The following is a 15,347-nucleotide window of genomic DNA, read 5'->3' as shown; positions in this document are numbered from 1 at the left end:
TCCTTCTTGACTTATACTATTACAACCGACTAGCTTAATGTTGTGGAAGTTGGAAACTATAAACAGTCAAACAAACACTGCTTTATGGTGTCGAAACATTTGCCGAATTAATAATGTGTCTTTATTATTCCTGAAAATACATTGAGTGACCTTCTGCGACCTTTGCGCCTCAACCAAACAGACACGATTGTTCATAATTGTCAGATATGGGAGTGCAGGTTGGCGTGACGTTTATAGCACGAGAAAGAATAGCAAGATATTAGCTGTATCGGCTCTTAATATAAAGCCCAGCTAGCTAGTCTGTAACAACATCATTATATCCGCACCCTGTGTTTTTAATATTGTATTGTTGTGGGATAAATATGTCAGTGTTTAGCCTGCAGCTAGCCGGGTTGCTGACTAGCTTGCTGGCTAGTTTAGTGTCCCGTTAATCCCCGCGAAAGGACGGTAGGTATGTACCTCCGGGGGGAAATATGGCGGCGGTGTTTTGTTGTTCCTGTTGTTCTTTTTATTCCTTCTTTTCCGGCCTCGCTTGCCTCGTCTCGTTCGCGACTTTTTCGACGTTTTCTTTCCGTTATTACCGGAGCCCTGTCCGTGTCTGCTGTGTCCGGGCGACGCTGCACCATTCCCGGACAAATCCACCATTGCTGAGCCCCGGATGTCCTGCGGCCTCCCGGAACTACAGGATCAACCGGGAAGTCTATGAAATAATAATAATAATAATAATAATAATGATGATGATGATGCTACTCTTTCTAACATCACATCTACTGAAACGCACGGCCTGCCTGCGTGGAGACCCGCCGCGGAGGATGCGCTCTCCTCAGCATCACGGACGCCGTCAAGTCCTCTGACGCGGTCCCTCGATAAATGCGACACAGCTTCCGGTTACAACTTTCAAAATAAAATAGAAAAGGCTTGCATTTCAAAGTAAAAGTACAACAGCCGCTGAGGATTAGTTTGCTTTCGGGAAATTATCTAAGCCACAAGTAAAAAATAAAATAAAAATGAGACTTCACACTGAGAAATAAGCAATAGATTCATGATGTGAATCATTTCTGTCATATGCATTGAATGTGTTGTAACTCTGTTATGTTCATTCTGGTCACGTGACATCTGTACTTTTCCTGAACCGGGACAGAGGATGTCGTATGTGTACAGATTGTAAAGCCAAATGAGGCACATTTTTATACAAAAAAAATGTAATTTATTTGAATTAGGAATAACACCATTAACATTTTTGGTCTCAACAAACATTGACTTTATTTCTGTTTTTGTGCCACAATGATTATGACTTCTTTTTTTTTCACGTCTCATCATTGAGAAATACAAACGATCAAAACATCAAGCGATTATTGACACGTCACACATTTCAACTTCTTTCCATTTGTTTCATCTGTAATTCAAGAAAATTGTAGAGTTGTAGTTTGTCCATAATTTGCTGTTTTTTGTAATCGAGTCAAAAATCAACACATGCATACAATAATTAGAATAATAAGATTCAGATATATAGCAGATTCAATCGACTCACATGAGGTTGTAAACGTCTGAGGCCCCGATAGTTCCCTTAATTTGTGCATCAGTGTGAATGATCTTGAATACAAACCACGTAAAAACATTTTTGACCTTGATTAAAAAACAAAATGAATGGCTAACTAAATTAATAACTACATAAATGCATCTTATATTTAAACACAATTACTGAATGACATTAAATGTACTGACCATCAATCATTCACTTAAAGCTATTAAATGTTCAAAACCCACCAGCAGCTGAAAAGATGATTAAAACCCAATTAAATGCCTAACTTAAGTAATATTTGGGCACTTTTGCAAAAAGAAATCGCTTAAACAATTAATTGATTAATAGTTAGAGAATATCTTTTGCGGTTTTAATCGACTAATAATCTTTTTCAGCTTTTAACATCTCACAGAAAGAGAATACAAATCACTTTTTGTAAATGAGTGGTTTTCATTTCCCCATTTCAGATCAGGACACTTCCTGTTTTATCTGCAACATCGCCTTCGACATCATGCATTTTTCACCTACATTGCCATCAATGGTGGAAGTATTCAGATACCTTATTTATTTAAGTAAAACTATTAATACTACACTGAAAATACTCCAGGAGTAAACACAACCAATTATATAATCACATTCTGTAGATAGGGTGTTTCCATCGTATAGGACAGTTAATCTTTTTCATTTAATCATCATCAGTCTACTCAGTTTGATTGACAGGAGTGATGATCAGAGGTGCAGAGTTTGTACCATCTTCATTACCAGAGGGACAGAAGTATGGGAAGAGTTTCTTCTTGAAGGAGCAGCCAGTAAAGGAGTAGATAAGAGCTGCAGCTTCTACGTCATAGAAGGAGACCAGACCCTCCTCATAGTCCACAAACACCCCCACCTTCTGAGGCCGAGACTTCAGGGAGAGAACAACTGAAGGGTCATCAAGAGCTTCATACACATTTCCATTTGTCAACCATATAGTCCAGTAACCCTTCTGAGGGCATAGTGTGAGTGGTCCCTTCCTTTTGCTCAACTCTCTGGTCACTCCTAAATCCCATTCAGACTTTCCTTTAACTTGAACCTCAAAGTAAAATCTGCCTGAAGAGAAACTCTGCTTTGCTAAGACACTGTTACAGATAGAAAATCTCTCTGGATTGTTTGGGAGATTCTTCCTCACATCACCATCACGTACATGTTTCCTGTCATTAGACAGGATGAGTTTAGGATGAGCTGTATCAGGATCAAGAGTCACATCCACTGCAAACCTCTGGACCGTCTTCAGCTCAGCTTTAAACAGCTTCTTCATCTTTTCACTGAGAGTCTCCTCCAGTTGAGACACAGCTCTTCCCACAGTCCCCTCATATGATGCTGGAGGAACACTGACCTTTGTCCAGTCCTTGGTGGGTGGTGGGAGGTGGATGTTTAGGGACTGGAAGCTCTGGAGAAGGTGGAGGTGGTCTTCAGAGAGGGAGAGCTTCTCCACCTCAGTGCTCCTCTTCATCAGCTCAGAGATTTCCTGTTCCAGCTCTTTGATGGAGTCTTCAGCCTGTTTCTTTGTTGTTCTCTGCTTCTCTTCTATCGTATTGATGAGCTCATTCAGTTTTCTCTCAACAGACTCCTTCAGATCAGTGAAGACCTGAACACCTTCTGCTTTCTCTCTGTCTGCATCTTCCTCACTGAGCTCCACTATGTGTTTGACCTCCTGAATCTTCAGTCGTCTCTTCTGGATCAACTTCTGAATTTCAGCCTCTGTCTTCTCCAGCTCAACCTTCTTTCCTTCAAATCCTTCTTTCAGAGGAACAACATTGTGCATCTTGTGGTCTAACACAGTGCAGAGCATGCAGACACATGTCTGGTCGGTCTTACAGAACAGCTCCAGAGGTTTATCGTGCTTCGTACACATCCTGCCTTCCAGGTTCTCCACAGGGTCGATCACCTGATGTCTCTTCAGGCCTGACATTGTCAGATGAGGCTCCAGGTGAGTCTCACAGTAGGAGGCCAGACACACCAGGCAGGACTTTAGGGCCTTCAGTTTGGTTCCAGTGCAGACGTCACAGGGAACTTCTCCTGGTTTGGACTCTTGTTGCTCTGAGCTGCTGCTGCTGGCTTTCTGTGGAGCCGACTGTCTGAACTGAGAAACCATCTGAGAGAACAAAGTGTTGACGTGCAGCTCAGGTCTTGAGGTGAAGACCTTTTTACACATTGGACACATGTTCTGGTCGTTGGTATTCCAGTAATCATTGATGCACTTTTTGCAGAAGTTGTGTCCACATGGTGTGCTGACTGGATCAGTGAACACATCCAGACAGACGGAGCACAGAAACTGATCTTCAGATGGCAGATAGTTTGCAGCAGCCATATCTACACACATTGGGGAAGAAAAGAAAAACATTGTATATAAAAAAAAGTGAAATTATTTGTTGAAAAAGGAAACCAGTGTGATTCTTTTCATATCTTTTAAGTTTTACGTAAGCAACCAAGATCAAAGTCGTGCCGACAGACTCAACCTTGCTCCTCTTCAAAGCAGCACAGAATAAGTCCAATGTGAATTAAAGAACAGCACTGACATAAAGCTCTGCTCACGTGATGACAAACATCACATTTCCTCCAGCTGCTTCACAAAAAAAAAAGCCTCCTACTGGTAGAAAACTTGTATTGTGAAACAACTAGAGGAAATAGAGGAAGTGATCAATAAACAATAACGATAGCAGGAAAGTCGGAGTGAGACTAAACTTAAAACCACAGAGATTCAGTTACAAGTTACTAAAGTCCTCCTGAGACACTTTAAAGCTGTTAAAGTGAGTTTCTGTGAAGTGGACTTTGGACAGACAGCCATAGTTATATTGTTAATAATTCATCAGGTATGAAGTGATCAGAGAGGAACTTCCTGCCTGAGTAAAGCTAAAGTTTGGTGTTAATCCTGGTGATTAAAGGTGTAAATATGATCAGATGTACTCACCAGTGTTTGGAAGAGACTCTGTTGTGTTGTTGAGGAAAACCTGATGAAGTCACTTTGAATTGTCTTTGAGAGAAAAGCAGAGACTTGTCTCGACTGCAGTGTTTCTGCCACTCTGACTCTTAACTCTGGTTTCTGCAGTGTGACGTAGGAGCTCTCCTCTCCAGTGTTGCTCCGCCTCTTACCTGCAGCTCTGTGGGTGAACGCCTCACCTTTACCTCCCTCTGAATCACACAGAGTAATCTGGTTTTGTGCCTCCGTTGTTTTAAATCTGAGGAGATTAATGTCATATTTACCAATTACAAATTTACAAATTACTATTTACATCAGAAATACATAAAATGGACTCTCAAACGGCTAATTGGAACATTTAAACCTACCACAAATTAATTTAACAAACTAAGTCTGTTGTTTTAAAAAGGGACTTATGTGCTTCAACTGTCTCTTTGTTTTTACGGCGATAGTTTGGATAGTGTGAGACTAAACTTAAAACCACAGAGGTTCAGTTACAAGTTACTACAGTCCTCCTGAGACACTTTAAAGCTGTTAAAGTGAGTTTCTGTGTAGTGGACTTTGGACAGACAGCCATAGTTATATTGTTAATAATTCATCAGGTATGAAGTGATCAGAGAGGAACTTCCTGCCTGAGTAAAGCTAAAGTTTAGAGTTAATCCTGGTGATTAAAGGTGTAAATATGATCAGATGTACTCACCAGTGTTTGGAAGAGACTCTGTTGTGTTGTTGAGGAAAACCTGATGAAGTCACTTTGAATTGTCTTTGAGAGAAAAGCAGAGACTTGTCTCGACTGCAGTGTTTCTGCCACTCTGACTCTTAACTCTGGTTTCTGCAGTGTGACGTAGGAGCTCTCCTCTTCAGTGTAGCTCCGCCTCTTACCTGCAGCTCTGTGGGTGAACGCCTCACCTTTACCTCCCTCTGACTCACACGGAGTAGTCTGGCTTTGTTCCTCTGTTGTTTTAAATCAGAGGAAATGAATGCCACATTTACCAATTACTACATCAGAAATACCTAAAAGTAACTCGCAAATAAACGGCTACTTGGAACATTTAAACCTACCACAAGTTAATGAGCAACAACAACAGGTTTTGAATGAGACAATTACATGTTCAGAGATACAGGAAGCTATCATGATGTCCCCTCTAAAGCAGCCGGCCCAGAAAGGCTTTCCTCCAGAAATGAATAAAGAATTCAAAGATATTTGTATTTCTCTCTTTAGTAAAATGTATGAATCCTCCTTCTTGAATCAAAAACTACCTGAATCATTTTCTTTAAACAATATAAATTTGACATACAAACAAACAAGATCTGCAAGTTTAAACAAATTGATGAAAATCAATGCTTTTCTTGCCAGTATACCCATTTTGTTTTGACAGAGAGATTACTAATGTTACTATATGTTATTAAGTATAGCTGCTACTGCAGTATTTTTACCATCAAATGCTCCATAAGGATTTATATAATTTCACTTCAAACTTAATCACAGTTACAGTGCTAACCAGGATTTTAAAAGTACTGAGGTCATGGGTGGTCTCCTATTAATCTGAAGTGGAATTAGTTTGTAACTATGGACCATGTCTTCATTTAATATGAAATTAGACATAAATTGGCTCATGAATGTGATTTTCTAGAGCTTTTATTTTGAAAAAAAAAATCAAAACGACCTAATATTTGAAGAGGTACCTTCCAAGGTGGCATGCTGTCGATATTAGGTATAAGTATTTCAGACAATGGAAATTTGTTTTCCTTGAAATACTGTTTGCATGTGATAATTGTAAAAAAAAAAATCAGTTCTTACACGCTCGTACCGAAACAAACCGTGCGGGGTGGCTTGACTGTGTTTTTCGAAATGACAGCTGGCTTGACCGCAGTCCCCAATTCCCCTGTCGGTGCCCCAGCCGACTCCGGCTCCCTGTGTCCTGTCTGAGCCCCGAGCTCTGGACTCATCCTCCCATGAGCCCCAGTCTCCGGACTCCCGCTCCCTTGGGTCTCCAGGGCGGCTCCGGCCCGACCCCCCGGAGCGCGTCTCCCCGTGGGCCAGGCCCCCAGGCCCCTCCTCTACCCGATGGGACTTGGGTATCTGTTGGGATGTCTGGAATCTGTCCCTTGAGGAGGGGTTCTGTCACAGTCTTGGGTTTAGTTTAGTTTGCAGGGGCATTTCTACATTTCTGGGCACAGAAATGACTGTTGTGAAATATATGAAACAGACTGTCGACCAGTAGGAATGCATGAAATCAACGGCCGGATGTGAATCACGTCACAAACACGGAAGTATTCTGATCCTTTACTTTAGTAAAAGTACCAGACCACAACTGTTGCCTCAGGTGGATGGACCAGCGAGAATTGAGGAAGACGGAAAAAAGAGCTACGGACGCCGCTGACTTGATTTAAACTTTGATATCAATCAATATTTATTTTAATAAAAGATAGAAAATTATGTACCGGTTACAAATGCAACTTCAAAAAATACTTAGAAGGAAAACTGAGAACTTAGGAGAATAGAGGCTTTACTGAAAGTCCGGAGAAAATAATTAACTCAACTACACCTAAGTATTGCTATTACCTTCACCTAACACGTCCAAAACGCATCTGTTGACCTCTTGGCTCTCGTCATATTTCTAACCTCTTGACCCCCTTTACAGGATGCTGCGGGCAAATGAGCTTTCTCCATGCCCCCATTTCTTCTTCCTCCTTTCTCAACTTCTCCTTTTTGACACCAGTTTTTTTACACACCTCCATTTCGCCATAGTTCCCAGTTTGATACGTTTATCTAAAACCACATGATTTTACAAAATATGAATAAACCCCAGACTTCCCGATTGCCCAGTTGAACTTAATACAGACATGAGATTACAATTCTTCTTGATACATAATACATTTAGCCAAGCATTGATTATATGGTAAGAGCATTATTTAAATATTGTATACTCTTATGCAAAGTGGATCAAAGATATTTAATAAACACTTTTTATCCCAAAACCCGAGCATCACTATGTCATATTGAAATACACAAAATTAAACTTTAACCTAGAAGAATCTCCCCAAACCCTCTGCTTATCTTGATTTCAAAATTGAGATAAAACTGGACCCTCTGCATATCTAGCCACGTAGACATATTTAACTTCCTGCCAGCTTCCACCCAGGACTTACAGCAGGCTTGATCTGGCTTTCCTCTGCCCCCCTTCGCCTAAGGTAGTTCTGCTTTTTAGGTGGGCCGCAGTTGCTCTTACTTTGCCTTTTTCTATGTAAAGCCCTCTTTTGCTGACTAGGCTGTGAGATATCGGGCATCTTCCTATGCCCAAGAATGGTATTAACTTCCTCCTGCGAAGCATACAGTGACCATCCAGGCTTCTGCGTTTATAAGAAATTCACATAAATTGCAGGTTATCCAACAATGTTTACAGGTTTCTTTGGTTCATAAGTCATCTCACCAATATTCACAAAACAAATCAAAGTTGGCCAAAGTGACTCCCGTAAAAGTCGGGTTGCAAGCCGCTACTACCTTCGGTCAGTGTCCCCGTTAGCTCCTCGCTATGGCCAGCTGGCGCTCCTGCTAGCGCTCCGCTAGTTCCCCGCTAACTTCTGCTAGATCTCCGCTAACTTCCGCTAGCTCCCAGACAACCACCGAAGGTAGCGGCACCAGCACCGGCTCAACACCCGACTTGTGCAGAGGGGACATGGGCAGCAGCAGCGCTAGCAGCAGCAGCGCTAGCAGCAGCAGCGCTAGCAGCAGCAGCGCTAGCAGCAGCAGCGCTAGCAGCAGCAGCGCTAGCAGCGCTAGCAGCGCTAGCAGCAGCAGCGCTGCTCCTAGCTTGCTACAGCGTGGACACTGACCGGAGGTAGGAGTGGCTCGTAACCCGACTTTTACGGTAATAGTTATTTAAACCACTTTTCACCCAAAAATAACATTTGCATTTATTCTATTTATTAACTTTAATAACACATACTGTATTCTGTAAACAGTATATGAATGTAATAGGCCTCAGTCTTAATGAAGCTTCATGACAAAACTATTAATCAATATGTTTTCTGTGGGTGCACATCAGATATAATTAATTTAGCTGATTTACTCAAAGTCAAACTTCAGCTTCATGTATTTGGTGTTTTTAAAGAAGGCATTTTCTTCTGGAAGTGGAAATAAATGTCTGTGGATTTAACAAAAGTTTAAATTGATATTCTCCATATAATGTGTCATGATGCAGAGTTTAAGAGATGAACGCGTCCCACGAATGTGTTTATATGTAACGGGATACATTTAATAAAATGTCTTAATGACGTGAAAATCAATCACCACAGTAAACAGACTCTGCATGAAATGAAATGTAAAGTTAAACTGCATGATATTCACACATTCCCTTCAATTAATACAATCATTACATGAAACAAAGAGAGTGATTAGTTTACTCTGACAGGAGTGATGATCAGAGGTGCAGAGTTTCTACCATCATGATTATCACAAGGACAGAAGTATGGGAAGAGTTTCTTCTGGAAGGAGCAGCCAGTAAAGGAGTAGATAAGAGCTGCAGCTTCTACGTCATAGAAGGAGACCAGACCCTCCTCATAGTCCACAAACACCCCCACCTTCTGAGGCCCAGACTTCAGGGAGAGAACAACTGAAGGGTCATCAAGAGCTTCATACTCATTTTCATTTGTCAAACATAAAGTCCAGTAACCCTTCTGAGGGCTCTCTGTGATGACTCCCTTCCTTTTGCTCAACTCTCTGGTCACTCCTAAATACCAGTCAGTCTTTCCTTTAACTTGAACCTCAAAGTAAAATCTGCCTGAAGAGAAACTCTGCTTTGCTAAAACACAGTTACAATAAGAAAATCTCTCTGGGTTGTCTGGGAGTTTCTTCCTCACGTCACCATGACGTACTTTTTTCCCGCCATGAGACAGGATGAGTTCAGGATTTGCTGTATCAGGATCAAGAGTCACATCCACTGCAAACTTCTGCACCGTCTTCAGCTCAACTTCTAACAGCTTCTTCATCTTTTCACTGAGAGTCTCCTCCAGTTGAGACACAGCTCTCCTCACAGTCCCCTCATATGAAGCTGGAGGAACACTGACCTTTGTCCAGTCCTTGGTGGGTGGTGGGAGGTGGATGTTTAGGGACTGGAAGCTCTGGAGAAGGTGGAGGTGGTCTTCAGAGAGGGAGAGCTTCTCCACCTCAGTGCTCCTCTTCATCAGCTCAGAGATTTCCTGTTCCAGCTCTTTGATGGAGTCTTCAGCCTGTTTCTTTGTTGTTCTCTGCTTCTCTTCTATCGTATTGATGAGCTTGATCAGTTTTCTCTCAACAGACTCCTTCAGATCAGTGAAGACCTGAACACCTTCTGCTTTCTCTCTGTCTGCATCTTCCTCACTGAGCTCCACTATGTGTTTGACCTCCTGAATCTTCAGTCGTCTCTTCTGGATCATCTTCTGAATTTCAGCCTCTGTCTTCTCCAGCTCCATCTTCTTTCCTTCATATCCTTCTTGCAGAGGAACAACATTGTGCATCTTGTGGTCTAACACAGTGCAGAGCATGCAGACGCATGTCTGGTCGGTCTTACAGAACAGCTCCAGAGGTTTATCGTGCTTCGTACACATCCTGCCTTCCAGGTTCTCCACAGGGTCCATCAGCTGATGTCTCTTCAGGCCTGACATTGTCAGATGAGGCTCCAGGTGAGTCTCACAGTAGGAGACCAGACACACCAGGCAGGACTTCAGGGCCTTCAGTTTGGTTCCAGTGCAGACGTCACAGGGAACTTCTGCTGGTTTGGACTCTTGTTGCTCTGAGCTGCTGCTGCTGGCTTTCTGTGGAGCCGACTGTCTGAACTGAGAAACCATCTCAGAGATGAAAGTGTTGACGTGCAGCTCAGGTCTTGAGGTGAAAACCGTTTTACACATTGGACATTGGCTCCTGTCACTGAAATTCCAGTGTTCAGTGATGCAGTTTTTACAGAAGTTGTGTCCACATGGTGTGGTGACTGGATCAGTGAACACATCCAGACAGATGGAGCACAGAAACTGATCTTCAGATGGCAGATAGTTTGCAGCAGCCATGTCTACACTCATTGAGGAAGAAAAGACATAAACAAAAATCAAAAACAGAGTTTACATTTTTGTTAAAAAAGGAAATCAGTGTGATTATGTTTATATCTTTTAACTTTTACCTAAGCAACCAAGATCAAAGTCGTGCCGACTTGCAAAGCAGCACAGAATAAGTCCAATGTGAATTAAAGAACAGCACTGACAACAAAGCTCTGCTCACGTGATGACAAACATCACATTTCCTCCAGCTGCTTCACAATAAAAGCCTCTTGCTGGTAGAAAATGTTTATTGTGAAACAACCAGAGGAAATAGAGGCAGTGATCAATGAACAGTAACAATAGGCTCGTTCGAGATGAGCCAGTTCTGCGCAGAATCGATCGCCGGCGATCGGCGTGCAATGCATGCTGGTTAGATTTGTGCCCGACTTGCTCTGACGTCATGCACACCAGGTCAACGATAATCTCACGAGAGCGAGGCGGCCGCCGATTTTATTGCCAGGCGCCGCAGTAGCTCTCCACCGACTGCGTGGCCCAGTGCATGATGGGAAACGCCTGGCTGTCGCCACATCAGAGAGCTGATTGGCTCTTAGATCTGACAGCAAACACCATGCGTTGTAGAAAATTCTTATTTTATCTGTAGTTGTAATACTTAACGCTCGATTGTTGGCTATTAGTTTCATGTTTACTCTGAAAAGACATGTTGTGTGGTTGATAATAATAAAGCTTGTTTATACAACACACATCAAAACCAGTCGGAATGTATTTCACTATGAAGTTAGATTTGTCAAAACATGTTTTGAGAGCAAATTTCTGGTTTGTAACTAGAATTTCTGGCTACAATTAAAAAAATATTTGCTCTCAAAAAAAACCCCTGCACTCTCAAAAAAAAACCCCTGTGCTCTCAATCCCAAAAGTTACGAGTTGAGTTTTGGACGTAGGGGGCGGGGCATACGCTGTTGAATGAGGCAGGAGTTTCTATTGGTGGGCTCGACTGGGCTCTTGGCACACACACACTAACGGGAGGTTACGTGAGGAGGACACGGAGGTAAGTTGCTCTGTTCGTCAACATTATTTTAATGTTTTTTTTTGAGAGCGCAGGTTTTTTTACAGGGAGTAATTTTTCTGTGTTTTCCTGTGTATACTTATATATAAGTCAGCTGGAAACTGTCTGGCCCAATCCCAATGTCACCATTAAGCCCTGTCATTTTGTTGTGTAAATGTCATTTATCAGGCTGATCACACACGTGACTGTTTACCTTTTTTTTTGTATGTCTCCATTCTTCCATTGGTAACTGCGTGTTTAATGTCACATTGCTATGAATTGTGGGTACTTCTCTTAAGCAAAGTCGGCATCTAATGCTGACTTACGGAAAGTGTTCATAAAGGGGTCAAAATGTCTACCGGAGCCCTCAAGCACTCTACGATGTGACAGTGGGAGAGAACTAAACCCTCACAGGCTTGGTGGGAACGCCTCAAAGTCCGTGAGTCCGTGAGGGTGGAGATTGGGATTAGGCCAGAGACTTGACCGCAGTTTTTTGTCAAGGCCCCTGCTGCTGCTTTCGTCTTCATTCCAGGCGAGGAGCAGTTCTTTCGAACAAGCAGGAAAGTCAAAGTGAGACTAAACTTAAAACCACAGAGATTCAGTAACAAGTTACTCAAGTCCTCCTGAGACACTTTAAAGCTGTTAAAGTGAGTTTCTGTGTAGTGGGACTTTGGACAGACAGACACAGTTATATTGTTAATAATTAATCAGGTATGAAGTGATAAGAGAGGAACTTCCTGCCTGAGTAAAGCTAAAGTTTAGTGTTAATCCTGGTGATTAAAGGTGTAAATATGATCAGATGTACTCACCAGTGTTTGGAAGAGACTCTGTTGTGTTGTTGAGGAAAACCTGATGAAGTCACTTTGAATTGTCTTTGAGAGAAAAGCAGAGACTTGTCTCGACTGCAGTGTTTCTGCCACTGACTCTTAACTCTCGTTTCTGCAGTGTGACGTAGGAGCTCTCCTCTCCAGTGTAGCTCCGCCTCTTGACAAACGCTCCTCTCTGGTGTGTGCTGTGCTGACATCTACTGGTCACAGGAGGGAAGCGCACCACATCTTTGGGGATTTTATGGACAAGACTGCAATTATAAAATAAAAACCTCAACAAACAGTTTCTTCTTCTGCACATGATTTTACTGCAGTGATACTTTACAACAGAGTCATTTCATTCATTACAAAACGAGTTCTTCATTCACTTTACACAACCTTTTTTGTACTTTTTCTGTCTTTTATCTGTCTTTTAGGAACGAGGCTGAGGACTAAGTCGCTTGATTAAAACAATATGTCATTGGAATTGTTAGGAAACATTTTAAAAGCAACATAATCTGGTAATTGTAGTATTCAAACACGGGCTGAACAGCCATCCAAAGTGCTTCTTGTAAAACATTCACAAGAAAATAATGAAAGAAAGAAAAGAGCAATGAACGAAATGCAAACTAAAATAAATCAGTGCAATTACATCCAAAGCCCAGTAATGTACATACTACACGCAATATTATTCATCACTGCACTGTTGAGTAGACACCAGGAAACCAATCAATAAATGTATCTTTGAGAAGCAACACCATAAAGAAATGAAGATGATACACTGAGTGACAGAATAACACAAAAGAGAATGACCAATCACATCCAGATGAAAGCAAGTTCCCGCTGCACGTTACCACTGAACACACATCTGTGACATATATATATATATATATATATATATATATATATATATATATATATATACCTATGTATATATATATATATGTTTTCACTGACAGCGCTTCACTGTTCGATAAACTGCTGATCATCAAAAAAAAGATCAGACAGTTTGATTGACGGGACGGATGATCAGAGGGGCGGGGTTTTGACCACCATCATTCCGACAGGGGCTGAAGAATGGGAAGAGTTTCTCAGTGAAGGACCAGCCGGCGAAGGAGTGGATAAGAGCTGCAGCTTCTACGTCATAGAAGGAGACCAGACCCTCCTCATAGTCCACAAACACCCCCACCTTCTGAGGCCGAGACTGCAGAAAGAGACGGACTGACGGGTCATCGAGAGCTTTGTACTCATTTTCATTCCTCAACCATATGGTCCAGTAACCATATTTGGGTGTCATTTTGATTGGTCCCTTCCTGTTGATCGACTCTCTGGCCACTCCTAAATTCCATTTAGGCTTCCCTCTTACCTGAACCTCAAAGTAAAATTTGCCCGAGGAGACACTCTGCTTTCCTAAGACAAAATTATAATGAGAAAATCTCTCCGGGTTGTCTGGGAGATTCCTCTTCACATCGCAGTGATTCACTTGTTTCCCGTCGTCAGACAGGACGAGTTCAGGATGAGCTGTGACGGGATCAAGAGTCACATCCACTGCAAACTTCTGGACCCTCTTCAGCTCAGCCTCAGCGAACAGCTTCCTCATGTCTCTGCTGAGCTGATTCTTCATCTGAAGCAAAGCTCTCACCAAGGTCCCCTCGTATAACGGTGGATGAACGCTGACCTCCGTCCAGTCCTTGGTGGGCGGAGCAGCTTTCAGGTACGGGAAGCTTTGAAGGAGGCGGACGTGGTCTTTAGACAGCGAGACCTGCACCACCTCAGTGCTCCTCTTCTTCAGCTCGCAGATCTCTCGTTCCAGCTCTTTGATGAAAGCTTCAGCCTGCTTCTGTTTGGTTTTCTGCTTCTCTTCTATCGTTTTGACGAGCTCGTTCAGGCCTCTGTCAAGAGACTGCTTCAGAGCAGTGAAGACACGAACACTTTCTGCCACCTCCATGTGGGCATTTTCCTTGATGCGCTTCACTGATTGTTTAAACACCTGAATCTTCAGTCGTCTCTTCTGGATCATCTCCTGAATTTCAGCCTCTGTCTTCTCCAGCTCGACCTTCTTTTCTTCGTATTCTTCTTTCAGGGGAACAAACTTGTGCATCTTGTGGTCTAAAGCCGGGCAGTGTGTGCAGACGCATGTCTGGTCGGTCTTACAGAACAGCTCCAGAGGTTTATCGTGCTTCGTACACATCCTGCCTTCCAGGTTCTCCACAGGGTCGATCAGCTGATGTCTCTTCAGGCGTGAAGCTGTCAGATGAGGCTCCAGGTGAGTCTCACAGTAGGAGGCCAGACACACCAGGCAGGACTTCAGGGCCTTCAGTTTGGTTCCAGTGCAGACGTCACAGGGAACTTCTCCTGGTTTGGACTCTTGTTGCTCTGAGCTGCTGCTGCTGGCTTTCTGTTGAGCCGACTGTCTGAACTGAGAAACCATCTGAGAGAACAAAGTGTTCACCCTCAAGTCCGGTCTTGTGGTGAAAACCTCATTACACAAGGGACACTGGCACTTGTGACTAAGTAAGTAAGTACTCCAGTGTTTAGTGATGCAGTTTTTGCAGAAGTTGTGTCCACATGGTGTGCTGACTGGATCAGTGAACACATCCAGACAGATGGAGCATCGGAACTGATCTTCAGACAGCAGACAGCTGACAGAAGACATCTCTCCACACTGAGAACAAAAGTCAAAGTGTGAAAAAAGTGATTTGTTACACATGTCATTTTCATTTGTATGAAAAGATTTCAACATATACTGCATTAGTAACTTCCTGTTTGCTTAGAGCTGCAACTTTTGTGTTAACGCTATTGAAACACAGTAAACATGATCAGCTGTCACTCACCAGTATTTGAGTCAGTTGTTGAGAAAAGCCCTGAAAAAGTCAGTTCATATTTCTTTAGACAGAAACGGAGAGACTCGACTGCAACTCTGCTGTCGCTCTCACAAACGTTAAGTTTCATTTCAGGAATGTGACGTTGAAGCACCTCCTCTGC

General features: G+C 42.5%; 3 protein-coding genes across 3 annotated transcripts in view; all 3 read right to left on the bottom strand.

Annotated features, from left to right (window-relative positions):
- The window catches only part of gtpbp2b (GTP binding protein 2b), an 11,624-nt gene extending 10,803 nt beyond the window's left edge, over positions 1–821 (bottom strand). Inside the window, exons 1-2 of the mRNA XM_079220105.1 lie at positions 782–821; positions 460–679 (exon numbers count right to left, since the gene is read on the bottom strand). Coding sequence (XP_079076231.1) covers positions 460–645 — 186 coding nt within the window. The 5' untranslated portion in view covers positions 646–679; positions 782–821. The remainder of the gene's footprint in view (positions 1–459; positions 680–781) is intronic.
- A 428-nt stretch (positions 822–1,249) lies between these two features.
- On the bottom strand, positions 1,250–3,872 carry LOC306738277 (E3 ubiquitin-protein ligase TRIM21-like; the record flags this gene model as incomplete). The annotated part of the gene is made up of 1 exon (XM_079220106.1): positions 1,250–3,872. One exon carries the CDS (start codon positions 3,870–3,872, stop codon positions 2,223–2,225), a length of 1,650 nt encoding a protein of 549 aa, XP_079076232.1. The 3' UTR covers positions 1,250–2,222.
- A 5,007-nt stretch (positions 3,873–8,879) lies between these two features.
- On the bottom strand, positions 8,880–15,018 carry LOC306738111 (uncharacterized protein; the record flags this gene model as incomplete). Its single annotated transcript, XM_079219940.1, has 3 exons — positions 8,880–10,528; positions 12,170–12,224; positions 13,369–15,018. 3 exons carry the CDS (start codon positions 15,016–15,018, stop codon positions 8,880–8,882), a joined length of 3,354 nt encoding a protein of 1,117 aa, XP_079076066.1.
- Positions 15,019–15,347: the final 329 nt, after the last annotated feature.

This window comes from Taurulus bubalis, assembly GCF_910589615.1.
Source record: "Taurulus bubalis genome assembly, chromosome: 6".
Lineage (NCBI taxonomy): Eukaryota > Metazoa > Chordata > Actinopteri > Perciformes > Cottidae > Taurulus > Taurulus bubalis.
Note: the sequence above shows the minus strand (reverse complement) of the source record. Positions and strands in the feature narration are given on the sequence as shown.